The sequence below is a fragment of the Nelumbo lutea genome, chromosome 1 (genome assembly GCF_056320005.1).
Source record: "Nelumbo lutea isolate HS-2025 chromosome 1, American lotus-T2T, whole genome shotgun sequence".
Lineage (NCBI taxonomy): Eukaryota > Viridiplantae > Streptophyta > Magnoliopsida > Proteales > Nelumbonaceae > Nelumbo > Nelumbo lutea.
This window is the reverse complement of record NC_142684.1, coordinates 3,875,429-3,901,327: the sequence shown is the minus strand read 5'-3', so window position 1 is coordinate 3,901,327 and position 25,899 is coordinate 3,875,429. Positions and strand designations below refer to the sequence as shown.

Sequence of the window (25,899 nt, the reverse complement as noted above, 5' to 3'; positions counted from 1 at the left end):
AGAACGTCTCCCATGAATAATAACTTGGTAGGATGTGCGTGTGAGGCGCCCTATGTGAAGAGCAGATCCGATCTCGTCGAATTCACATATGCGCCCCCACAAGCGCCTACCACATCTTAACCGTGTATTACGAAGGAGATATTCCCAATGCACACTGAGATGTGTAAGTGAGGCGCGGCGCGCTCTGTGTAGCGCCAATGTGAATTCCACTGTCTTCCCATATGAGATACGAGAGCGGAGAGCCTCATCGTGTGAGAGAGCCGACCAACGAGCCGGTTTTCCTGGAGTACCTTTTTCTTTCTTTTTAGCTTTTTTATTTAAGTTTTGACGGAAATTGTGCAAATCAATAAAATGCCCTTTACTTTTACTAAAATTGCGAAAACAACAACGTAAGCGCAAACAAAATGAAGGGGGGTTTGTCAGTTAGAGAAGGTATTATGGGAATTTTGATCTTTAAAAAAGTTGGAGGCCGGAAGCAGTGTAGTTGCGGGAGGAAGATCACCTCTCTTCTCTGTTGTCTGTTTTATTCGCGTTTCTTTTGACTTGAAAAGGTAGCGGACTCTTTAGGGTTCTTCTGTGAAATTGCAAGCGTTGAATTTAGGAAGGTCTTTGTTAAGAGTAGGGCGAGATGCTATCTTGAAATCGACAAAATTTCTGTTGTTTCCTTGATTGTATTCTGCAAGGTTTGTTCTCTCTGATGCCAAACTTCGTTGCTTTTCTTTTCTTTTTTTTTTTTGTAGTTCTCGTTTCTTTTATTTATGAATTGTAATCTGGGGGTTCTGTTGAAGATTTGGGTTGGTTCCTTCTACTTTCATTTTCCTTTGATTTTTTTGGAGAAGGGGTTATTTGATTCTAGTTACAGTTTTAAAATTTTAATTCGATTTTTGATTAATTTTTTCTCATTTAATATTTTTCTATTTGTGCTTAGGATGTTTTATTGGAATCGGGGGCTATGGGTTGGCATGATTTCTGTGTTCTTAGTTGTAATTTTAATGCTTTAGTCAATTCGTTTATCTTCATATTAGTCATTAATTTAAGAGGTTCCCTCTTGCCTCAACTGTGATGAATTCACAAGTCTTACTTTAGGGTATTCAAATTTTATGAATTGTTAGGTTCAACTTTGTTTTGAGAGCAAATTCTGAATTTATTTTTAGGAATGGTATTTGATTTTCCTTAATATTGTTTCCTTTGGCTTTTGAAGGCTGTTGCCGATATTTGCAATCTGCATTTATTTTAGTTCCTTTTCTTTAATTCTTTTATTTGCTTGCTAATTAATGTTACTTTTTAACCTTTTTCTCTTGATCTACTTCCCAATTTTGTGATTTCAGTGGGATTGCATGTTTCATTTTGATTACTATTAATTTATTTTCAGGGTGTTATCGAATTTGTGGATTTGGAAGGATTATTGGATTTTCTTTTGATCTAAAACTTGAAAGTGGTGATCTTGGTAGGTAGGTTCTTTTTCAACAACTTCAGGGTTGTAAAGATCAGGCTACAATGCGTGCTCCTTCACTGCTTGCGCAGTGCTTGCCTGGCTTGCTGCCCCATGACCGTAGCAGTCATACCATTTCCACCATTCCAGAGAGAGATGTGCAACTTGTTTCCCCAGCAGTTGAAGTTCTCCCTTCAAAGGCAACTTCCATGTCCTGATTCACAGTGTCCTTTTCAAATTAAGTTGATACACACTGCTTTGATTTGTTACGGTTTTGTCAAGAATAGACCCTCAAAATTAGTTAGAAACATGAGATTCCATTATAATTAATAAAAAAAATCCTCCTTGTGTTTCAAACAGACAACTCATCCATACAAGTACGCTGGGGAGAATGTGGACTTGCAAGGGCTCAATATCTTCAAGGTATATGAAACCTCTATTTTAGTTTTTCATTTTGATAATACTGTTTTTTTCTCTGTTACAAAATGGTATTTATTGATATCAAAAGTCAAAAGGGGTACTCATTTTCATGAAGGCCACAATGGAACAATGTGGAACAATGTCAATTAATAAATTATGCTCTTATTGGAAAATGGAACAATGTCAAAAGTGGCTGCCAAAATGGCCCAAACTTGGTTTAATTGACTTGCCTTCACGGGTTGGTTTGTTAACCAATTTTTTAAAGCTCAAATGCCAACAGTGTTTCAAAAAGCGTAACAGGCTTATGCTTTGAAACTTTCCTTGAGGCAAGGTTTAAGGAAAACACCTCAAGGATTAGCCTTGGTGTTCATGCCTGAAAATATAAGGCACAGTCATCACACCTTGAGATGCCTTGCACAAATCTATTCATATATGCATGTGATATTTCTGCTTCTATCTATGCGTCAACAGATTTAAATAGGTATGAATTTATGTTTAAAACCTTTCAGTAGTTAATGGTCTTTAAGAATCAGATAACCGTCTCCAAAACTCCTAATACTCTTATAGCTCTTATTTATGTGATCAACTATTTATTTGTGTGGCCTTCCTATATAAAACCATGTTCCTCTTGTCTATGTTTCTACATTTTTGTCATTTTAGTTTTGTGTTTTTCTTAAATAAAAATAGTAAGCGATGTTCACACCTCAAGGCTTATGGTTCATGCATCTAAAGGTCCTAGTGCCACTTCATGTATCTGTTTTTACAACAGTTGTTCTAACGCATGAATTGGTATTTTTCTTTCTGGCTTCAACTTGTTGACTACTTGAATGTTTATTTCTGAAACAACTGTTTCATCAAATCTGCTGTCAGAATTGATAACTTTGGCTTCTGTGTTATATTTTGCTATTAGTCGGTTACATTCTGAACATTTTTGTTAACAAGATAGTATTTTGTGGGAAGTGAGATCATCATCATCACCTTCATCTAAGCCATTTCCCAACCATATGGAGTTGGTTACATGAGTCCTGTTTTTCCATTCTGTTCTGTTAATGCCATATCCAGTATAAAAACCATTATCCAATGTTGGTCGTAGTTTTTTATTTTTGCATAAAGTGGTCACTCTCAGACCCAAACCTGCTTTCTCATGCTTTGGGGATTTAAAATTGATTTAATTTGTCTTTTATTATCATTGCAGGGCAGAGTTAGTGTGTCTGATATCATTGGGTTCACTACTAATTCAGATATGATACCTTCAAAATCTGAAGGTAATGGCATTGCTGCTCATAGTTCAATCCATTACATAGCTGTTAAATTCAGTTGGCATCATCATGACTGATCAAGGATCAAAATTCTGATGTCAATTGAAATAATGTACTTTTCAGCTTAAGAACTGAACAACAACAAATTGTTTCCTTGAGTTTCAACCATAGAAATTCGTTTTCTCTTTTGCAGGGTCTCTAAAATCCTGGGAGAGCTCTATTGACCTGGTTAACATCCTAAAAAATGAAATTCGAGATGGACGGCTGAGCTTTAGAGGAAAGCGAGTTCTAGAGGTAATCTTTTTAAGAAAAATTGTTGTCATTCTTTGTGTTGCCTTTTGTCTTTCTGATTCCAAATCTATAACCTGCCTCTGTATTCAGCTAGATTATAGAAGATCTGTATGCATAGATTTTAAAATTAATCTTCCAAAGTGACATAAGCACTTCTTTTATGATTTTCATTTTCCCTCTTAACTAAGTACACTTGATTACACTATGGCTTTTGTTATCTTTTTGTTTATATATATATTAAAAAAAACTTTGTATTTTGCTCATCAAAATTACTACCATTAGATTACGATTTTAACTGTAAACTTTATTGGATATAAAACTTTAACTACTACATCTGCTATTGTTACTATACCTTTTTACCATAATCAGGATTAATTCCACTTTTATAATTGTTGCAGCTCGGGTGTGGCTATGGACTTCCAGGAATATTTGCTTGTGTAAAGGTATATTCTGTTAAATGATTTTATCTTATAATCATGTTGTCTTCATTTTGTCCATATTCGCATGTCAAACCAAAAATATTGTAGTTCTACTTGCACTGCTTTACTTCATTCCATTGAGATTGTATTTAGATTCCAATTTTTCTATCCAAAAGGGAGGAAAGAGTATTGCAAAAAATATTGTCTTTTGAATTGATTTCCCAAAAGGAATACCTTAAAAATTAAAAAGGTGGAAATGAAGAAAGAATTAACTAGGGATACCCCTTTGAGAGAAACTTCTTGCCTGCCCCTTTATCTAATTCATCTTTGAACCAATTACAGGGAGCATATACAGTGCATTTTCAGGATCTCAATGCAGAAACTATAAGATGCACAACAATACCAAACGTGCTTGCTAATCTGGAGCAGGCTCGAGACAGGCATAGCCGACAACCAGAGAGTCCTCTTACACCATCAAGGCATACAATGGCCCCTGATGTTCACTTTTATGCCGGAGACTGGGAAGAACTCCACACAGTCTTGTCGGTTGTGCTGAAGGAAGGGTTTGAGATGACAGCTGGGATGAGCCTGAGCTTTAGTGAAGAGGATTTCATGGATGGCTGCAGCAGTCAGGATGGTAGCATTATTGGGCACGAATCATCCTCAAGACGGTCAAGGAAGCTTTCGGGAAGCCGGGCCTGGGAGAGGGCAAGTGAGACAGATTCAGGAGAAGGCGGGTATGATGTTATTTTGATGGCTGAGATACCTTACTCCATTGCTTCGTTGAAGAAGCTATACACACTCATTAAGAAGGTTAGTTGCCTCCATTGGCGTTGCCCCTTCATTTGTGGTCTGAATGGTTATTCTTATATGTTGGGATGCCCATACATCTGGCCTGTCTCTTGATCCAACATTGTCATTTATGCAATGCACATGCAAATGTATCAACCCGATTGGTTAAACTTGGCTGTCAATGACTCAAGGTCTTGCTATTGCATTTTTTTGGATGCTACCCTTGTTTTTAAAAGTAATAATACCTTATGACAAGTTAGGCCTGATAGTCATTGTTATTCCACAGAGCATTTGTGAGTTTAGGCAACACTGTTCAACATTCATTCCTTCTTATGCAGAAACATTGGGGATTTCCAGCTTAAGATCTAGTATTAATTGTTGAGTTAGTAGCATCTAGTTTAGAGATTGTTTAACTCACCAAAAAATAGTGATTTGAATAGTAAATTAACATTTAGCACCAGGGGTGTCAATGGACCAGTCTTGGGTTGGATCCCATCCAAATCAAAATCAATTTGGACAGGTTGGACGGACCAATAAGACATTGAATTGGACCTGGTCCACCTGTAATGGATTTACATTGGATTGGGTCGGATTGAACCAATATCCAGTCCATTGGTAGAAGATAAAGTATAAAGAATACAGGTGTCTATGGACCTGGTTTGGGTTGGAACCTATTTAAATTAAAACCAATTTGAACAGATTGGACACTCCAGACATTGAAATGAACTGCTCCAAAATGATCCAGAATATTCATTAGATTGGATTGGACCTGGTCCATCTGTAATGGACTCAAATTGGATTGACACCCCTACTTAGCACTGCCAGTTTCCTTTCAATCAGAAATATGGAACCAGAACTTGATAGACCAATGTTATGATCATCTCTTGTGCATGTAATATGCTATTATTGATTCTATTTCAATATTTCCTAATTCATTCTCCCGTTTCTTTTCTTTGTAATAACCAGTGCTTACGACCACCCTATGGAGTTATGTATCTGGCTGTAAAGAAGAACTATGTTGGTTCCAGTGGTGGAGCACGCCAGCTTAGAGGTTTGGTAGATGAGGAAGGCATTTTTGGGGCTCATGTAGTGACAGAGATGGCTGACAGAGAGATTTGGAAGTTCTTTCTCAAGTGAACACCAACTAGGCAACAAATGTCTTCCCAACCAGCCAAATGTAGGTTTCTTTTTATCCAGCATTTTTATCTGTAAAAATTGCAAAGCTTTGTTTATTTGTTTCTGCAATGTAATAATAAGAACGTTGGGTATGAATCACTAGACTGCTAGCCGAGCCTTTGCTAGCCATGCCATCTGTAAATTTTCCTCGTCTCTTCATTACCTCGATTTTTCCCTATATCAAACTGTACAATGAAGTATGCTAGTAAATTTCAGTTATGTTTTGAGATACTTTTTATCTGTTTAAAGTCGGTGCATCTGTTCTAAGTCTAAAAGGATATTTTCATCATAAAATCTGACCAGCACTGTGTCATAAGCACTCTCCTGCACAGTAGAGAGAATTCAAGTGGCTACAGCCCTGGCCTGGCCTGGGTTGTTGGCCTGAAACATAAGCCTGGGCCAGGCTTCATTCTGGGCCTATGAATTTTATATATAAAATATTGAATAAATATCCTATTTTGTATTATATGTCATATAATATGTGTATAAAAATTATTTTATACATTTTGTGATATGAAATATCATATATAATATGTATTATAACTTTATTAGTGTATGATATTTATATAAAAATTAAAATATGACATAAAATAACACATAAATATGGATAAATAATATAAATATAAATTTGTCTTGGTTGGGCCGGACCTGAAGTATTGGGCCCAAGTCTGGCCCTAAAATTTGTGGGCCAGATGCAGGCCCGAGCCAGGCCTAGGCCACGTTTGAATAAAAAACCTAGTCCCAAGCTTGGAATGTTTTGGGCTGAGCATTGTAGGTCGGGTTGAAAATGATCACCCCCTAATTCCAAGGCCACTCACATGGAACAAGGGGTATGCTCTAGGTCTTTGTTAGGAATGGGAATAGAAGGTGGGGATAATCCCCATGTTTGATCCCTAATGGAGACGAGTTCCCCATCGGGGACCTGAATCCCTATACTTTTAATTAAATTTTGTTTCAAAAACATATAATCGAGGTTAGGGTAGTGTGGGGATTCCATTCCCCATCCACATCAAGTCTATCTCCTCCTCTGATCTTGTTGGGAGGGTGTTGGAGCAATAGGTGATCTTACTCTCTCAAAAACAGCTCTTAGCTCTCTCTCTCTCTCCTTATTATAACAACGACAAATCATTTGGGTGAATGCATGTAATTTAAGAATCTCGTGTCACGCAACATGTAGCCAATAGGGCAATTTATTTTTACTTTTGTGAATAACACTATTATTTTTCAATCATTTTATTGTAGAAGAATAAGATATTTGAACATGGTAAGTAAATTAAAATTATGGCAAATTTTTTAATCTATCCTTACTATTTAGTAAATGACAAATTGTATCTTTATTGTTTAACTATTGTCTTAAACTATTCTTATAGTTTTTGACAATTGATTAGTTCTATCCGTACTGTTACTGTCCATTAATATTCTATCAAAATTTATACATATTTGACACCACATGACGTTTAATTTTTTTGAAAACACAATATTACCCTTATTCCTTTCTCTCGAATCACTCTCTCTCTGTCACACTCTATCCTCTTTCTTTTTTACAAGGTCTCGTTCCTATTTACAGGGAGAGAAAGTGAGGAAGGTATGATGATACTGAATAGAGAGAGATAAGGCATTCCTTGTGTATAATCTCACTGTAGAGCCCTTGAGCATGCTACGATGATTCCAACACACACCAAAACAGGATCCCTTGGCTTCGAGTGAACGATTTCGAACAACATCGGGAAATAAGGAAAACTGATATTTTTTTTCTGCTATGAACTCAAATGATGAAACAAGCCAAAGTTGTTATTTGATTTTGTAGAAAATGCTTCCGCAGCTCTGGGGTTCAATGGACTATTTAACCCAACATAGAAAGTCCTTTAAATTCCCTGCAAACTAGTGAAATACAGCACAATTCCATCTTTAGTAACTGTCAACCAAATCTGGTTCTCAAACAAAGGTGAGACCATTACATCTGTCAACCAAATCCCGACCATTCTCAAACAAAGGCGAGACCATTACATCTGTCAACCAAATCTGGACCATTACAGCTGTTAAACAGTATAATTTGTTAATTAGTTAAATAGTAGGGGTAATTTGTCCTTAACATTATATTCATATAAATTTCAATTTTATTTAATTAAATTATATATTTATATTGATGAATACAAAAAATTTTCTGCAAAATCAATAATAATAATGAAGTTGCTATGATGGCTCAACATCATTTTACTATTTGAAGCTCTATTAAAGATTTGGCCCGACCTCGTAATCACGCAACATGTGACAAAGGCAACAGTTCGGCAAAACAGCACGCCTAAGGCGCGAACACCAAAGGGAGGAACCAGCGGTCCGAACTCCCTACCAGCAGCCCGAACTCACTACTGGGAACCCGAACTCTCCCTTGGGCCCCAAGTCAAACCCGAACTGGCCTGCCCTATTGTGACGGTTCAACCTCCTTCAGCGCCATCAGCACGCCATCTAAGTGTCTTGGGTTGGGTCCTTGTACTCTTTTGTAAGGGGGGTATGCCCATGGCAATTATGTAAATAGTAGTACGAATGTACAGTATTTTGATGTATCCTTTTGTCACTCCCCCAAAAGCTTAACGTACTCTTTGAGGGGAGGTAGGTAGTCGAGTGAGCTCATAAGCATGTAAAGGTTAAGCACGAGATCCCCTCGACACTGTACTGTGTGCTTGTGCTTACCACTGATTAATGCAATATAATCTGCCTTTTGTCTAATTTGTGTGCACTGTTGTTTCCTTTTGTGTGTTGTTGCTTGCATTTGTAGGCTTTCTCGACCCCAATCGAGTGCCGCATGGGGCCCCGTCGATTAGCCCCGTGACAGTTGGTATCAGAGCTAGTTGACACTAGCGGTTGTCAAGCGCAACGAGTCCCTTTCGTGCCCCGCAACAACACCAGTCGGATGAAGATTCGTGACACGCGAGAGGAGATCCAGGAAGGGGTCTCACGGGTTTATGATGAGGATGATCCTAGAGGTAGCTCTCCCAAGGACAAAGGTGTCAGCTCAAAGCATAGCAAGCGTGACAAGTCAGTTGACAGGCTTGCGACCATGGACAAGCGCATCATGCGCTGTGAAGCAGTGGTTGGCGAAACTCGTGACCGTGTGGACGAGCTTCAAATCAACCTTGAGACCGTAGCATCGGTCGTGGAAAGATTGGAGGACCAGTCCGGTGATGGCTCCAACAGGCCAGATAACCCACTAGAAGACCTGGTGAAGTGCCTACAGATCCAGCTTGAAGACTTGAAGGGCGAAGTGACCCTTCTGAAGAGGTTGATGGCCAGTACAACCAGCACACCTGCTGCTCCAGCCCCTCCAAAGATCAAAGTCCGCGAGCCTACCTCATATGCAGGGACCCGCGATGCCCGGGAGCTTGACAACTTCCTTTGGCAGATGGAACAATATTTCACTGCCGCCGAACTCGTCGAGGAGGCGGCCAAGGTGCGTATTGTTGTTATGTATCTTACTGATGTTGCTATGTTATGGTGGCGCAGGAGATGTGCCGATGTGGAGTGAGGATTATGCTCCATTAATATGTGGTCCGTGTTCAAGAGCGAGATAAAGCGCCAGTTCTATCCAGAGAACGTGGAGTACCAAGCCCGTCGGAAGCTCAAGAACCTAAAACACACGGGCTCATTGCATGAGTACGTGAAGGAGTTCTCCGCACTATCGCTCGAGATCACGAACATGTCAGACAAAGACCTTCTCTTCAACTTTATGGACGGCCTACAACAATGGGCCGAACTCGAACTCTAGAGACGAGGTGTAAAGGACCTCGCCACAGCCATGGCCGTTGCTGAACAACTGGTAGACAACAGGCGACCAAGCAAAGACGGCCCCAAACCCAACTCATATCAGGGCGTAGGCAAGATGGGAGGTGACAGGAAACCTTACTATGCGCCCAAGGGAGACTCTGGGCCAAGTAAACCCAACACTTACAAGTTCTACAGGAGACCCGAAGGAGACACTGGATACAGGGGTGGCCAGTTTGTGAAGAGAACACCTCCGGCACCTTGCTTCATCTGTGAGGGAAAGCATTGGACTAAGGAATGTCCTAGTCGGGGGAAGCTCAATGCCTTGCTTGCAAAGCTTAGTGATGATGAGCATAGCGAGGAGGAGAAGGAACCGGGGGAGACAAGAATGGGGGCTCTACGAAGACTCAATGCAATGAAGAAAAAGACGAGCCCACAAGGAGCATCGAAGTTCAAGCCGAAGGGACTGATGTATGTAGACATTCGCTTGAATGGTAAGCCCACAAGAGCCATGGTGGATACTGGTGCTACCCACAACTTTATCTCTATGGAGGAGGCATCCCGAGTAGAACTTGCACCTACCAAGGAAGCCGGATGGTTGAAGGCTGTGAACTCTAATGCCAAACCCATACAAGGTGTAGCTCATGGGGTGGTCTTGCAACTTGGTGACTGGGAAGGGATGATAGACCTCTCAGTCGTGCCCATGGATGATTTTCAGGTTGTTCTCAGCATGGACTTCTTAACTCAAGTAAAGGCGGTGCCCATGCCCTTCCTCAACAAAATGTGCATATTTGAAGATCAGGCTCCTTGCATGGTTCCAGTTGTGAAAGATACCACGTCCACCCCCAAGATGCTCTCAACATTGCAACTCAAGGATGGAGTGCGGAAAGGAGAGACCACTTACCTAGCCACACTGGTGGACTCCGACCTGCCTGATCCACCAACCGAGCATATCCCGCCAGCGATTACAATGGCACTAGAAGAATTTCAGGACGTCATGCCTCCCACATTGCCGAAGAAGCTTCCCCCAAGGAGAGAAGTTGACCACAAGATTGAGTTGGAGCCTGGAACCAAACCACCGGCACATCCGCCATACAGAATGTCTCCTCCTGAGCTGGCCGAGCTACGCAGACAGTTGAATGAGTTGTTGGATGCGGGATTGATTCAGCCTTCTAAGGCCCCTTTTGGAGCACAAGTCCTGTTTCAGAAGAAGCATGATGGATCTCTTCGGCTCTGTATTGACTACCGAGCTCTCAACAAGCTCACCATCAAGAACAAATATCCCATACCATTGGTGGCCGACCTCTTTGACCAACTCAGCAGGGCCAAGTACTTCACCAAGCTAGACCTGAGGTCGGGGTACTATCAAGTGCGTATAGCCGAAGGAGACGAACACAAAACAGCTTGTGTTACCCGCTATGGGTCCTTTGAATTTCGTGTCATGCCCTTTGGGCTTACCAACGCTCCAGCCACCTTTTGTACATTGATGAACAGAATATTTCATCCCTACCTGGACCAATTTGTTGTTGTGTATATTGATGATATTGTGATCTACAGTAGAACCCTGGAGGAACATGTTGACCACCTCCGCACTGTTTTACAGGTCTTGCGGGACAACAACCTATTTGTTAAGAAGGAGAAAAGTTCTTTCGCCACAGAAGAGGTGGCCTTCCTCGGTCATATAATCCGAGCCGGCACAATCAGTATGGATCCAGCTAAAGTCAAGGCCATTCAAGATTGGGTACCGCCCACCAGGGTCACCGAACTTCGCTCCTTCCTCGGCCTCGTGAACTACTATAGAAGATTCATCTCTGGATTCTCAGCACGAGCCACTGCCCTCACCAACTTACTAAAGAAGACTAGTATGTGGACCTGGAGTGAATGTTGCCAAACAGCTTTTGATGATTTGAAGAGAGCTGTCTCAGCAAAACCTATCCTCGACTTGCCTGACCCAAGCAAGCCGTATGAGCTACACACAGATGCTTCTGATTTTGCTATTGGCGGGGTCGATGCAAGAAGGACATCCCATCGCCTTTGAAAGCCGCAAATTGAATGATACAGAGAGGAGGTACACTGTACAAGAGAAGGAGATGACAGCCATCGTCCACTGCCTCCGCACATGGCGACACTACCTGCTTGGCTCCAAGTTCGTGGTCAAGACTGACAACATGGCTACTAGTTACTTTCAGTCTCAGAAGAAGCTGGGCCCTAAGCAAGCGCGATGGCAAGATTTCTTAGCGGAGTTTGACATGACTCTCGAGTACAAGCCAGGGCCGACGAATAGGGTTGCTGATGCACTTAGCAGGAAGACCGAGCTTGTAGCACTATCCACAGGTGAAGGTCCCTCTCAAAGCCAGATCAGACTAGACCTCATCAATCTCATCAAGGAAGGACTCTAGAAGGACCCCATTGCTCAGAGCCTATTGACAGCGGCTCGCGAAGGGAAGACTAGGCGGTTTTGGGTTGAAGAAGACCTTCTTTTGACCAAGGGAAGGCGGATATTTGTGCCGAGAGTTGAAGACTTGAGGAAGACTCTCCTACGTGAATGTCATGACAGCTTATGGGCAGGACATCCTGGGTGGCAGTGTACCTTGGCACTTCTACAACATGCCTACTATTGGCCTCATATGGAGCAAGATGTTCGAGAATACAGACGGACATGCCTGATTTGCCAGCAAGACAAGCCCGAACGTGCCAAACCTCTTGGACTCCTACAACCTCTTCCAACTCCCTCACAACCTTGGGAGAGTGTTTCCATGGACTTCATCAGCGGTCTTCCTAAAGTGGGAGACTATACATCCATTGTTGTTGTTGTTGATAGATTTTCCAAGTATGCCACTTTCACCCCAGCACCAAAGCACCTTTCAGCTGAAGACACGGCATACCTTTTCTTCAAGCACGTGGTGAAGTATTGGGGAGTCCCACAAAACATTGTTAGTGATCGGGATCCTCGATTCACTAGTGCTTTCTGGACAGAGCTATTCAAGCTTCTTGGCTCGAACTTGAACTTCTCCAGCAGCAGTCATCCAGAGTCAGATGGACAGACAGAGAGAATGAACTCCCTCCTTGAAGAGTACCTCCGCCATTTTGTATCAACCACACAGAAGAATTGGGTTCGATTGCTGGACATTGGGCAGTTTTCCGTCAACACACAGAAGAACTCCTCCACCAATCAAAGTCCTTTTGAAGTCATCACCGGCCAACTACCAAGATGTCCGCACAGCATCATCGACGACCATCATGGAAGAAGCCCTCGAGCCTTCACTTTCACCAGGGAATTGAAAGAATGCCTTGACATCACTCGAGCCTCCCTAGAGAAAGCCTCTAAAAGAATGAAGAAATGGGCCGATTTGGGTAGACGACCCGAGAACTTCCAAGTAGGTGACCTGGCCTTAGTAAAACTCCATACCCATTGCCTTAGGTTCTTTCGAAGAGTTCATCCCGGGCTTGTGAGAAAATATGAGGGACCTTGCGAAATCCTAGCCAAAGTAGGAGATTCAGCCTACAGACTCAAACTACCTCCATGGCTAAAAGTACACCCTGTCTTTCACGTAAGCCAACTTAAACCCTACCATGCCGACAACCAAGACACCTCCCAAAACCAAAGTCAACGCCCACGCCCATCCTACCGACCACCCAAGAACCGATCCCTTGACTCCATCCCTTGACTCCATCCTCAACCATAGGTTGTCCCAATCCTCCCAAACATCAGAATGGGAGTACCTGGTGAAGTGGAAGGGACCTGCAGAAGAAGACACCTGGGAGCTTGCAGCAGACCTCCTTCCGTTCGCAGTGAAGCTGGACGAGTACCTGAGGAAGAATCTTCGAGGACGAAGATTGAATTGAGTGGGGGAGACTGTGACGGTTCAACCTCCTTCAGTGCCATCAGCACGCCATCTAAGTGTCTTGGGTTGGGTCCTTGTACTCTTTTGTAAGGGGGGTATGCCCATGGCAATTATGTAAATAGTAGTACGAATGTACAGTATTTTGATGTATCCTTTTGTCACTCCCCCAAAAGCTTAACGTACTCTTTGAGGGGAGATAGGTAGTCGAGTGAGCTCATAAGCGTGTAAAGGTTAAGCACGAGATCCCCTCGACACTGTACTGTGTGCTAGTGCTTACCACTGATTAATGCAATATAAGCTGCCTTTTGTCTAATTTGTGTGCACTGTTGTTTCCTTTTGTGTGTTGTTGCTTGCATTTGTAGGCTTTCTCGACCCCAATCGAGTGCCACATGGGGCCCCGTCGATTAGCCCCGTGACACTATGGCAGATTGGAACATACCTCACCGAACTAGCCTGCCTTATAGTACTTTGGGACACCTCACCGAACTAGCCTGCCTTATAGCAGTTTGGGACACCTCACTGAACTGGCCTGCCTTATAGCAGTTCAGGACACACATCACCGAACTGGCCTGCCTTATAGCAGTTCGGGACTCACCTCACCGAACTAGCCTACACTATGGCAATAAAGGATATACCTCCGAACTCAAGACTTCACCTCACTCACCACCCCAGCACTTCGCCTCCAGGACGCCAAACTGAACAAACCGTACCATGCCTGACACCGAGGAAGTTCGTGCCCAAGGGCGGTGCACCTGACTAACTTGGGATCTAACGCTTGACGGCCGCACTTCAAACGGCCACCTGACACTGCCATCTCCAATTACAGAGACGGCTCTGACAAGGAGCAGTGGCGGTTCTGTCCCAGCAGAAAGGATGACACCTGAACTGGCAGAAACAGAGATAATCATACCCGACCTGACAGAGGCCTCGAAGTGAGTGCGCGAAGTGGTTATAAAAGGCCCCCTACCCCCAACAACAAAGTATGTGAACTTTGCGCCATCTGGTCTTTACTTTGCCTTTGACAGAATACTAACTAGAGCTTCGGAGTTATCTCACCGGGTTCCCCCTGGAGTTCCCTCATCTTCTCCGTTCCAGGCTCCCTGTTGCTCCAGTCAGAGGCAAAATCATTGACAGCTAAGACCGGCCGGATTGCGCTCCATCAATTGGCGCCGTCTGTGGGAACGCTTCTAAAATCCTCCCTCTAAATCTCTCTAACCTACTCTTCAAAAAAACTCCAACACCCATGGCTTCCTCCAACAATGCCAGATGTGGCACATAAATGACTACCACCAGAGAGCAACTCCAAGTTCCCATGGTGTGCATTGGGCAGTTCACCATCCCTCTTTCAGTGGATGGGATCCCCAGTTTGAATGCGCCACAAGCAGTGGTGCCCCTGAACCTTCCTTCGTTGAACACCCCTCTTCCACTCCCTATCGAAACAACCTTCGCTGAACCAACTGCTGTCCCACTGGCAACCCGCCAAAACCAGCTGGACAACCTAATGCAAAGCATGCGGGCAATGCAAGCCCAAATGCAACAATTCCAACAGCACCAACTCCAGCAACACCAGGTACTACACCACCTCTCCCAACACCATTATCAGCAGCGGTTCCCTCAGCTACCCCTAAACCAGTCACTGCTTCCCCTCCAGCACCCTATTTCGAAGCCGGTTAAGGCCTCCCCTCAAGGTGGACGCCCTCATCGAGGAGAAGCTTCCCAACTCCAGAACCCCCCTAATAGCTAGGCCTCATCCCCAAGCCGAAAGCAAAGAAAAATTACCCCCGCCTCGCAGCTCGCAGGTGGGTCAGGAACCTCGCCCACAAAGTCACCTCGGCGCTCCAAGCCCGAGTTCCCACTCACGGAGAACCGGTTCAGCGCCCTAGCAGCAGACCAACATTCCGGGACATCGAGCTCGGCAACACGGAGGCCAGTAGCGCCAGCACCAGGCCCGCTCAAAGAAGGCACCGGCGAAGTCGCCGAACTGCTACCTGTGTCCTACCCGAGCTCAGAGGCAAGGAAGAGACGAGCTCGGACGAGGTAAAAACTGTCTCAATTCTCTCAATTCCTTCCCCCCTCGCATTAGAACTTCTGGCAGTCCCCATGCCCAAAGACTTCAAACTTTCATCTCTGGACAAGTATGATGGGTCCTTTGACCCCAACGACCACGTCGATGCATTCTAGTCACAAATGCACCTCGCTAAGGCCAATGAATCATGCATGTGCGTGGCTTTCACCACCACCTTCAGGGGGGTGACCCGCACCTGGTACCGGAACCTAGCTCCCAGGTCAATAAGAAGTTGGACCCAGTTCGTGTAGATCTTCACCGCACACTTTGTTACCAGCAAGCGGTGCCCTAGAACCGAGGAAAGTATCTTCAGGGTAATCCAGAGGGAAGGAGAATCCATCCGGAGCTACATCAAGCGGTTCAATGAAGCATGCTTGCAGACACCGTGATTAGACCCCGCGGTACAGCTCGCGGCGGCCAAAAGAGGGGTAACGCACAAAGAGTTCAAATGGCATATGGTGGCCAGCCAACCAGAACCGTGGCCGATTTTCTCAAGCTCGCGGACAAGTTCATGAGAACATAGGAAGAAATCAACCAAAGAACCGAAGGCGGGGTCGAGAAAAGAAAAAGAGAAGGCGAGCCCACCAACCCAGGCAACAGAAGAAGCCAGGCCCGAGAGGCGAAGCCAAGCCAGCCGTCCTGAGCACCCTTAGCAGTTCGGACGGATTACACGTCATTGAACACAAGACGGACCGAGATCTTGATGACGTTCAAGGACGCCCCCTACATAAAGTGGCCACCTCGCCTAAAGAGTAATCCAAACGAGAGAAATAACAATCTATATTGTAGTTTTCATAAAAATCACGGTCATAGTACCGAACAATGTAATAATTTCCAGGACGAGATAGAGAGACTCATCCGTCGTGGATTCTTGAAAAATTTTGTATATAATGACAATAATAATTTACAGAAAGGATGCCCCCGAGTCCAACAGTAGACCGGCCGAAGCATTGCAGCGACCTCCTCCAGAAGAGAGGCCAGTTCGGGGAACCATCCATGTGATAGAGGGTGGTTCGGTGGTAGCAGGTTGCACTTCGGCTGCAGCACGGACGTCAGTTTGCGAGGTGGCCCGAGAAGAGCAGAACCCTCCAAAGAGGCTGAAGACGGAAGAATCGATCTTTCTCACAGAAGACGATGCGCGAGGTGTTCACTATCCCCACGATGACGCGCTCGTCATAAAACTAAGGATCAGCGACTTCGAAGTCCAGCACGTACTTGTGGACTCAGGCAGTTCGGCAGACATCCTCTTCAAATCAGCATTCGACCAACTACAGTTGCAGAGAAGCGAGTTGAAGCCCGCGCACACTCCTCTGGTGGGCTTCAGTGGAGAGGAAGTCAGGCCCCTGGGGAATATAACAGTACCTGTGGAAGTTGGCACATGGCCTTGCGCGGTAAGACTCAACCACGATTTCCTGGTGGTCGTGACCCCCTCCCCATACAACGCCATAATAGGGCGGCCAATTACGCATATTCTGCGGGCAGTGGTCTCCACCTACTATCTAGCAATGAAGTTCCCCATGGACTTCGGTGTGGGAGTAGCGTGGGGTGACCAGCTTGAGTCCCGCAAATGTTATGTTGCCGCCCTAAAGGGAAAAACCAAGGCAGCCGACGACCTAGAACTGGAGCGGCCTACGAAGCAAGGCGAGAAATGAGCTTCGCCCACTGAGGAAACGATCGTGATCCCGACCTCGGCTACAGATCCGGCATGAATGCTACAGATCGGTGCCTCCGTCAAGGAGACTCTACGAACCGAACTGGTGAGTTTCTTACTTCAAAATTTAGATATTTTTGCATGGTTCGCGGTGGATATGCCAGGTATTGACCCTGGCCTTATAACTCACAAACTTAACACTGACCCTGTAGTTAGACCCATTAGACAGAAGAAACGCAACTTAGCCCCGGAGCACTAGAGGGCGGTTGACGAAGAAGTCGAAAAGCTCCTCGCAGCAGACTTCATAAGGGAAGTTCATTACCTGAGCTGGGTAGCCAACCCAGTGCTGGTGAAAAAAGCAAACGGCAAGTGGCACATGTGTGTTGACTACATCAACCTGAACCGACCTTGCCCAAAAGACTACTTCCCCTTGCCCCGAATTGACCGCCTAGTGGACGTGACCTCGGGACATGAGCTGCTAAGCTTCTTGGACGCCTACTCAGGCTACAACCAAATCAAGATGGACCAGTCTGACGAGGAAAAAACCATCTTCATAACCGAGTTCGGCCCGTACTGTTACAAGGTCATGCCCTTCGGACTAAAGAATGCTGGGGCGACCTTCCAAAGACTTGTAAATAAGATTTTTTCGGCCCTTAATTGGCATGAAAATAGAATGTTATGTAGACAACATGGTCGTCAAAACACAGTCCTCTCAGGAATTAATAAAAGACTTAGATTCTGTCTTTCAAATTCTGCATCAATATAGAATGAGACTGAACCCAAACAAGTGTGTCTTCGGTGTCACCTCGGTTAAGTTTCTAGGGTACATTGTCAACCGGTGAGGTATTGAGGCCAATCCGGACAAAATAAAGGCCATCCTAGATATGAGACCACCCCGAAAAGTAAAAGAGGTTTAGAGGCTAAACGGCCGCATAGCCGCCCTCAGCCGCTTCATTTCCAAATCGGCAGACCGTTGTCTGCCTTTCTTTAAGGCAATCAAAGGCAAAGGGTTCAAATGGACCCGAGATTGCCAGCTCACGTTCGACGAGCTAAAGACCTACCTCGCAACTGTGCCAACCTTAGCCAGACCCGAGGAGGGCGACGTCTTAGAACTGTACCTCTCGGCGAGCGACGAGGCGGTTAGTTCGGTACTAATAAAGGAAGTAGATCGGGTCTAGCGGCCCGTCTATTATGTTAGTAAAATTCTACAGGGAGCAGAGCCGAGATACCCGCAGATAGAAAAGTTAGCGTACGCACTGGTAATTGCAGCTCGGAAACTCCGCCCATATTTCTAGGCTCACATCGTCGTCGTCTTGACTGACAAACCTTTGAGACAAGTCTTACTTAAGCCCTAGGCTCCTCGAACCAGCAGGGCAGCGGGGCTGGAATAGTCTTATGCGGCCCGGGTGGTACAAAATTGGAATACGCACTACGCTTTGAGTTCGCAGCATCCAACAACGAGGCAGAGTATGAGGCACTAATATCCGGGCTGAACCTAGCACAAAAGGTAAGAGCAAAGCACATAGTCATCTGCAGTGATTCCCAGCTCGTGGTCAACTTGGTTACGAGCGAGTACAAAGCACACGAGCTCTCCATTATCGCATACTTAGCGAAAGTAAAAGAGGCCCTGCTCAACTTCCAGTCACACTTCATCAGAAAAATCCCGAGGTCAGAGAACACTGAGGAGGTCGCTCCCGTCCTTGAAGCAGAGTCGAGCTGAATTGACCCACTCGCGAGCTTCTTGCTAGATGGAACCCTCCCTGCGGACCGCAATGCAGCCAAGAGGATGCAACGCTAGGCAGCCAAATACATCATAATAGACGAACGGTTGTACCAACCGTCCTACACGCTCCCCTACTTGCGTTGCCTGCGACCTAACGAAGCCAAGCTCGTACTCCGCGACACTCATGAGGGTCTTTGCGGCGGACACCTGGGGGGCAGAGCACTCGCCCAAAAGGCACTTCAACAATGATACTATTGGCCAACAATGAAGGCAGAAGCCGTCGAGCTCGTCAGAAAATGCGAAAAGTGTCAAAAGCACGCCAATATCCATCATCAGCCTGCTTCCGACCTCAAATACCTCACCAGCCCATAGCCCTTTGCACAATGGGGCATCGACCTCCTGGGGCCATTCCCGCCAGCAACAGGTGGGAGAAAGTTCCTAATGGTGGCAATAGATTACTTCACAAAGTGGATAGAAGTTGAACCTCTGGCAACAGTTACAACCCGAAACAAACAGAATTTCTTTTGGAAGAACATAGTATGTCGCTTCGGGTTACCTCGGGTACTGATCTCTGACAATGGGAAGCAGTTCGAGGATATCAAGTTCCAAGAATGATGCCAGAATATGAGAATTTGTCAGAACTTCACATCGGTCGCACACCCACAGGCAAACGGACACACAGAAGTAATGAACAGAGCCATCCTGCGCAGATTGAAAGCACGTCTAGACCGAGCTAAAGGGTTGTGGACGGACGAGCTACCAAGTGTTTTATGGGCTCACCGGACTACAGAAAAAACCGCCATGAGAGAGACCCCCTTCAACCTCACCTACGGCACTGAAGCAGTAATCCCAACAGAAGTCAAAATACCTACACTAAGACTAGAAGCATACGACGATCAGACAAACGAAGACGAACTACGTACCAACCTCGACCTACAGGATGAGGTAAGAGACCTTGCGCACATCCGGATAGTGGTCTACCAGCAGCAAGTAGCTGGGTACTACAATGCTAGAGTAAAGAAGCGAAGCTTCCGAGTCAGCGACTTGGTTCTTCGATCAAACCCGGCATAGGTAAACTTTGACCAAATTGGAAAGGGCCCTACAGAGTAAAGAGAGCGCTCGAAGGGGCATACGAGCTTGAAACCTTGGAAGGCAAACAAATACCCTGAGCGTGGAACATCGTCAACTTGAGGCGATACTACCTATAGACCGCCAAGCGAAGTGGACGGAATCGCTACCAAAGCCTAAGTCAGAATGCCGAGCTAACAAAGGAACCTCGGCATAGGTAAAGAGACGGGCGAAGCGAAGTATTAAACACCAAAATTGGTCACGCGAGTGCAATAACCCGGGCAAGAAACAGCTCGGGCATATTATCAGTTCGACAATTATGTCAGTTCGGGAGAAAGAACAACACTTAAACAAAAGAGAAGTCCATTCCATTGCAATATAAGGAAGAGTACATTTGAAAAAAAAAATTCACAAGCCCGGAGCTACTTCTTCCTCATCAGAAGGCACTTCAACGACACTCGAAGGTCCTGCCTTGCCCTCAGAATCTGGCTCGCCATCAACAGCGTTGGCCATCTCCTAAGTTATATACAAAGTGGATATGGCACTAATATCGAACTCGGGGTACGTGTTCCGGATCATCCACCAGCTCAGTTTGAATCCCCTTCTGTAAGAATCCACCATCAGGTCGTCAAAGCACGGCGAGGTGATATAGTCATCAACGGCCTTCTTCTTAGGATTTTTGATGCCTTGGGAAAATATCTGTGTTTTCTCTATTATGTCCTCCTGAAGGTATTCGACCTAATGCTGCAGGTCCAGCCTTAGGTCCGCCTTATGCTTCATGACCACCCCCATGGCCTTGGCATCCCTCTGAAACCTTTCCTGCCTGGCCACAGCAACGCGAGCAGCCTCTTCTGCAGGATGAGCGGCCGCATCAGCAGCTTGGGTATTCGCCTCGACAGCACGAAAAGCCTCTTTGACACCAGAATCTGAGGCGGCCTCCCCCCACCCGGTCTGGAAAGGCCACCCTTGAGCACTTTGCACCCCGAAGTAGTCCCGCTTCCATGCCGGGACCTTGTTGGGAAGTTCGTGCAAGAGCTTAAAACCCGGGCGGGGAGACAGGTAATACGCCCGCCTACCCCCGGGAAGAGAACCCGCTTGTTTCTTGAGCATTAAAATGGAGGAGAATATCTCCAAGTCTAAAGGGAAACTCTGTTCGCAAAAAAGGGAGATTGTCCCCACCAAGTTAAGAATAGAGTTCGGATGAAGCTGGCCAACGGTAACGCCGAAGTGGTTTATGACCTTGACGAGAAGGGGGTGGAAAGGCAATCGCAGCCCCGCAGCGAGCTACTCCCGAAATATCACGATCTCATCAGGACTGTGTTCCCAAGGAAATCTACCCGAAGGAATGAAATAGGCATACCCCCCAGGCAAACTGTAAGATATAATAAGAGATTGGAGCCCCTCGGGCGTCATGGTCGAAGGACCAAACCTATCTAGCATCCGACCTCAACGAGAGGTAGACGCCAAATTGCCCAAAGCGGCTCCGCCTACGGGTTCGAAGTCATCCTCAATTTCCACCTCAGGATCACTAAGGCCATCGGAGGATGCGACTCGGTTCTTAGAACCTACATCAGACCTACTTGAAGAATCGACTGAGCTATCCAAGCTAGACATCGTGGAGAAAAGCTGGATTCAGGAAAATAATCACCCAAAAAAAGGTTTTTAAAGCTCCGGAAACTAGAACAAGCAAAAAACCTTGAAGGCGAAATAACAAGCCTAGACGCAAACTGAAAGGCCTGGACGCGTGCTCAAGAAGCAAAATGCAGAAGTGACAAATCGATTGGGGTCCCCTACTATTTATACCACAGTAACTGAGAATCAACAGTGCAGATCAGAGCCAATCCGACGGCCCGCATTCGCGCTGACCACACATCCCTGAGACCGAGACGTGATTGGCACACGTCTTTCTGAAATTGACGAAACGTCGGTGCACGTCTTTCTGAAACTGACAATGTGTCGGTGCACGTCTTTCTGAAACTGACGATGCATCGTGCACATCTTTCTGTAACTGACAACTGCCAGCGCATGTCTCCTCACCTTTCAAACGGCAGCGGTGCGCTTTTTTCAAAATCAAAAGACCTGCTGTCACGTCTCCCAACGGTGCACTTTTTTGAAATTTGAAATAAGTGCGCGCCGCCACGTCTGTCAGCATTTGTAAGCAGGTAGGCGCGTCTCCCGCCTTTTGGATGCTCGAGAAAACCAAAGATCCCTGACAACGCACCTCGCACTATCAAGATCCGAAGTACGGGACAAATCCACCTACCACCTCGTGAAACTCCCTGTGCCAGGGCAAGACTATTAGCACGAGGAGTGGGGGGCAATTGATGAAGGAAGATTTGGCCCGAGCTCGTAATAACGCAACACGTGGCAAAGGCAAAATCTCGGCACAACAGCACGCCTAAGGCGCGAGCACCAAAGGGAGGAACCAGCGGTCCGAACTCCCTACTAGCAGCCCGAACTCACTACTGGGAACCCGAACTCTCCCTTGGGCCCCAAGTCAAACCCGAACTGGCCTGCCCTATGGCAGATTGGAACATACCTCACCGAACTAGCCTGCCTTATAGCAGTTCGGGACACCTCACCGAACTAGCCTGCCTTATAGCAGTTCGGGACACCTCACCGAACTGGCCTGCCTTATAGCAGTTCGGGACACACCTCACCGAACTGGCTTGCCTTATAGCAGTTCGGGACTCACCTCATCGAACTGGCTTGCACTATGGCAATACGGGACATACCTCCGAACTCAAGACTTCACCTCGCTCACCACCCCAGCACTTCACCTCCAGGACGCCAAACTGAACAAACCGTACCACGCTTGACACCGAGGAAGTTCGTGCCCAAGGGCGGTGCACCTGACTGACTTGGGATCTGACGCTTGACGGCCACACTTCAAACGGCCACCTGCCACCGCCACCTGACACTGCCATCTTCAGTTACAGAGACGGCTCCGACAAGGAGCAGTGGCGGTTCTGTCCCAACAGAAAGGATGACACCCGAACTGGCAGAAATAGAGATAATCATACCTGACCTGACAAAGGCCTCGGAGTGAGTGCGTGAAGTGGTTATAAAAGGCCTCTACCTTCAACAACAAGGTATGTGAACTTTGCGCCATCTGGTCTTTACTTTGCCTTTGAGAGAATACAAACTTGAGCTTCAGAGTTATTTCACCGGGTTCCCCCCGGAGTTCCCTCATCTTCTCCGTTTCAAGCTCTCTGTTGCTCCAGTCAGAGGCAAAATCGTTAACAGCTAAGACCGGCCGGATTGCGCTCCATCATTAGTGAACAACGATAATCATAAACAATGCTATTAATGATTCTTGTATTGAATTTTACATAATAATGCTAATATGATAGTTTGATATTTATTTTGATCATAAACAACATCATTTTAATAAGGAGATTTTCAATGTCTTTTTTTTTATAATAGTAACATTTATTTTGAGTTACATTATTGTTCACTTACACAAGTTTTTTATTTCTAATATTTTTTTTGGAGGCAAATGATATGAAGTTTATATTTTCTTTTTCTCATTTAAACATCAAATTGAATATTGGATTTTCCAATACATCTCATGGGTCCCGACTAATTTCTAACTATTTTATTTTAAATTTATTACACTATATATTTTTTTACATAAACCAATTAAAGGTATATAATAGAGAAAGCTGAACTATATTAGAAAAAAGCAGCTCAGCTAAGCGTGTTGAAGGGCTCTAATTGAATTCATTTTTAAACTTATAGAAGAAAATTAAAAACTTTATTTTGACAACTACACGTGTAAAATAAATTAATTAACCCCCTTTTTTTGCTTCATAAATAAAACAATAATATACCATTTTTTTGAGAAAATTAGAACACACTAGGCAAATGCTTCCTCGTGCATGTAATTAGCATGCATGCAGTTCACTTATTGGTTGATTATGGTGTCTTCAATTGCCGATTTGCCAAGATGAGAATATATTTATTTATACAAATCTATCGGGGTCATGGCTGAGTTGGACCAGAGAGACATGTGGCCACCGAGTCATCACTTGACCACGTCGGCTACACTTCATGCAGATAAGCTCAACTACGGATAAGGGTGGGAAGACAACTCTGCCGAGGAGTAGGACTCTACCCTGGTAACTTCGGTGGAGAGCTCTATCACAATTATCCTAAAACCCTAATCTGACCAGGAGGCGGACCCCCGACTATAAAAAGGTACTCCATGTTCAAGGTAGGGGATTCAATTCCAACTTCTAACACCCATACTATTACTTTGCTCAGACCAGCATCCTCATTGCTCGACCCGACCGTTCACCGCCCTCTCACTGATTTGAGAATCGGAGTGTCTACCCGGGAACAACTCCTCGGGCCTCTGACTTCTTCTCTTGATCGCAAGTTTCATAGCGTGGCACTATCCTTATAAGCTCGGCACCACCCAGTCAGCAGGGATTATCTGGTTGCTCTCCTCGGTTTGTGCACTACCTCGGATTGAGCAATATCAGATTGGCGATGTCTGTGGGAATGCACAAAAAGCCATCCCGAAAAATCCTTTGTCGCACAACCTCAAAACCGATCATGATGCCTAAAATCTAGTCCAAAAGATCAGGAGGCCATTCCCCATCTCGAGAGAACCAACATCACGGCTCCTCGCATCAAGAAGCCCCGCAACCCTCGGCCGTAATGGACCCAGTGCAGTTCCGAGTTGTGCAAGAGAAGGTTGACAAGATCCTCAAGTTCATGCAGGCGCTGGGGGCTGCCGTTCCGCCCAACCAGGCAGTCCCCCCCTCACGCCCTGACGTGCACGAAGGACGATCCTTGGACCGAGGACCCCAAAGTATGTCGGTCAGATGTGAAGGGAGCGCAGTCCGAAAGAGAGAGGCACGACACGACCTAAAGGGCCATCTCTACTGCCCGCTCCCGCGAACAGGATCACCACAACCAAACACGCCAATCAGCTCGGATCTTCTCCAGAGAGAGACTCGGCAAGAGGATGCCACCCTTCGTGGTCTCCATTGCCGAGTCAAGCTTAGTGAAGGACCATCCTGTGCGTCCTAAGAAGGAGAAGACCACCCACACGGCGGCCCTGAATGACAGAGGCACCAAGATCAATGAGCTTCGGCAACGTTTAGAAGAACTAGAACGCACTCATACCCATAAGAGCATGACGCCTGCCATAGACCAGCCAACACGGGCTGCCGCGCATACCGTCAAGGAGCCATCCTTCATCTAGGACATCATGGACTAGATGCCCCCTGCTGGATGGCGAACCCCCAGTTCAACAAATACAATGGGAACATTGACCCGTTCGACCATATCAAAGCACTCAAAGCTTAGATGATGCTGCACGACGCATCGGAAAGACTGATGTGCAAAGCCCTTGTAGCCACCATGCAAGGTCCAACTTTGGCGTGGTACTCCTCTCTGTCGTCGCGCTCCATAACGTCATAGGACCAGCTGGAGACCCAGTTTCTGGCGTAGTTCACCGCTAGCTAGAAGCATTGGAAAACTTCAGCCAGCCTCATGCAAATCCGACAAAGGAAGGCAGAGACCCTCAGAGATTACCTGGCAAGGTTCAACAAGGAGGCACTCCAAGTCAGGGACTTAAACCAATCAGTTGCAGTTATGGCCATACAGCACGGAGACGAAGATGATAAGTATATCAATGCTAAAGAGGCTTAGACGTAAATGAGAAGCTCGACAAGAAGAGGAGAAACACCGACGAGCGGAAGTCCGAGAGGTCGGACAGAGACCACAAGAGACAGGATTGTCGACCAGACCATAGACCTTGGACCCCTCCACCGACCAACCGGAATTTCACGCCGCTATTCTATGGTCTGAAATTTTGATGCAAATCTGTGACCACAATTATGTTAGGGGGCCGAGAAGATGGAGACGCAAAGTAACAAGAGGAACTGAGACAAATATTGTGAGTTCCATAAGGACCACAACCATAACATGGAGAACTATTTCAACTTGCACAACCATTTGAAGATCTGATCCGGCATGGTTACTTC

At 45.6% G+C, this 25,899-nt stretch overlaps 1 protein-coding gene across 3 annotated transcripts; it reads left to right on the top strand.

Annotated features, from left to right (window-relative positions):
- The first annotated feature begins 223 nt into the window (after positions 1–223).
- On the top strand, positions 224–6,020 carry LOC148873242 (S-adenosyl-L-methionine-dependent methyltransferases superfamily protein). Of its 3 annotated transcripts, none has more exons than XM_088963705.1 (8): positions 224–683; positions 1,452–1,632; positions 1,793–1,855; positions 3,048–3,117; positions 3,305–3,405; positions 3,801–3,845; positions 4,164–4,634; positions 5,580–6,020. In XM_088963705.1, exons 2-8 carry the CDS (start codon positions 1,498–1,500, stop codon positions 5,748–5,750), a joined length of 1,056 nt encoding a protein of 351 aa, XP_088819831.1. In that variant the 5' UTR covers positions 224–683; positions 1,452–1,497; the 3' UTR covers positions 5,751–6,020. The 3 variants fall into 3 exon arrangements, with proteins under 3 accessions (XP_088819831.1, XP_088819833.1, XP_088819832.1); XM_088963707.1 differs by having other exon boundaries at positions 250–683; positions 1,456–1,632; XM_088963706.1 differs by having other exon boundaries at positions 380–683; positions 1,373–1,632.
- Positions 6,021–25,899: the final 19,879 nt, after the last annotated feature.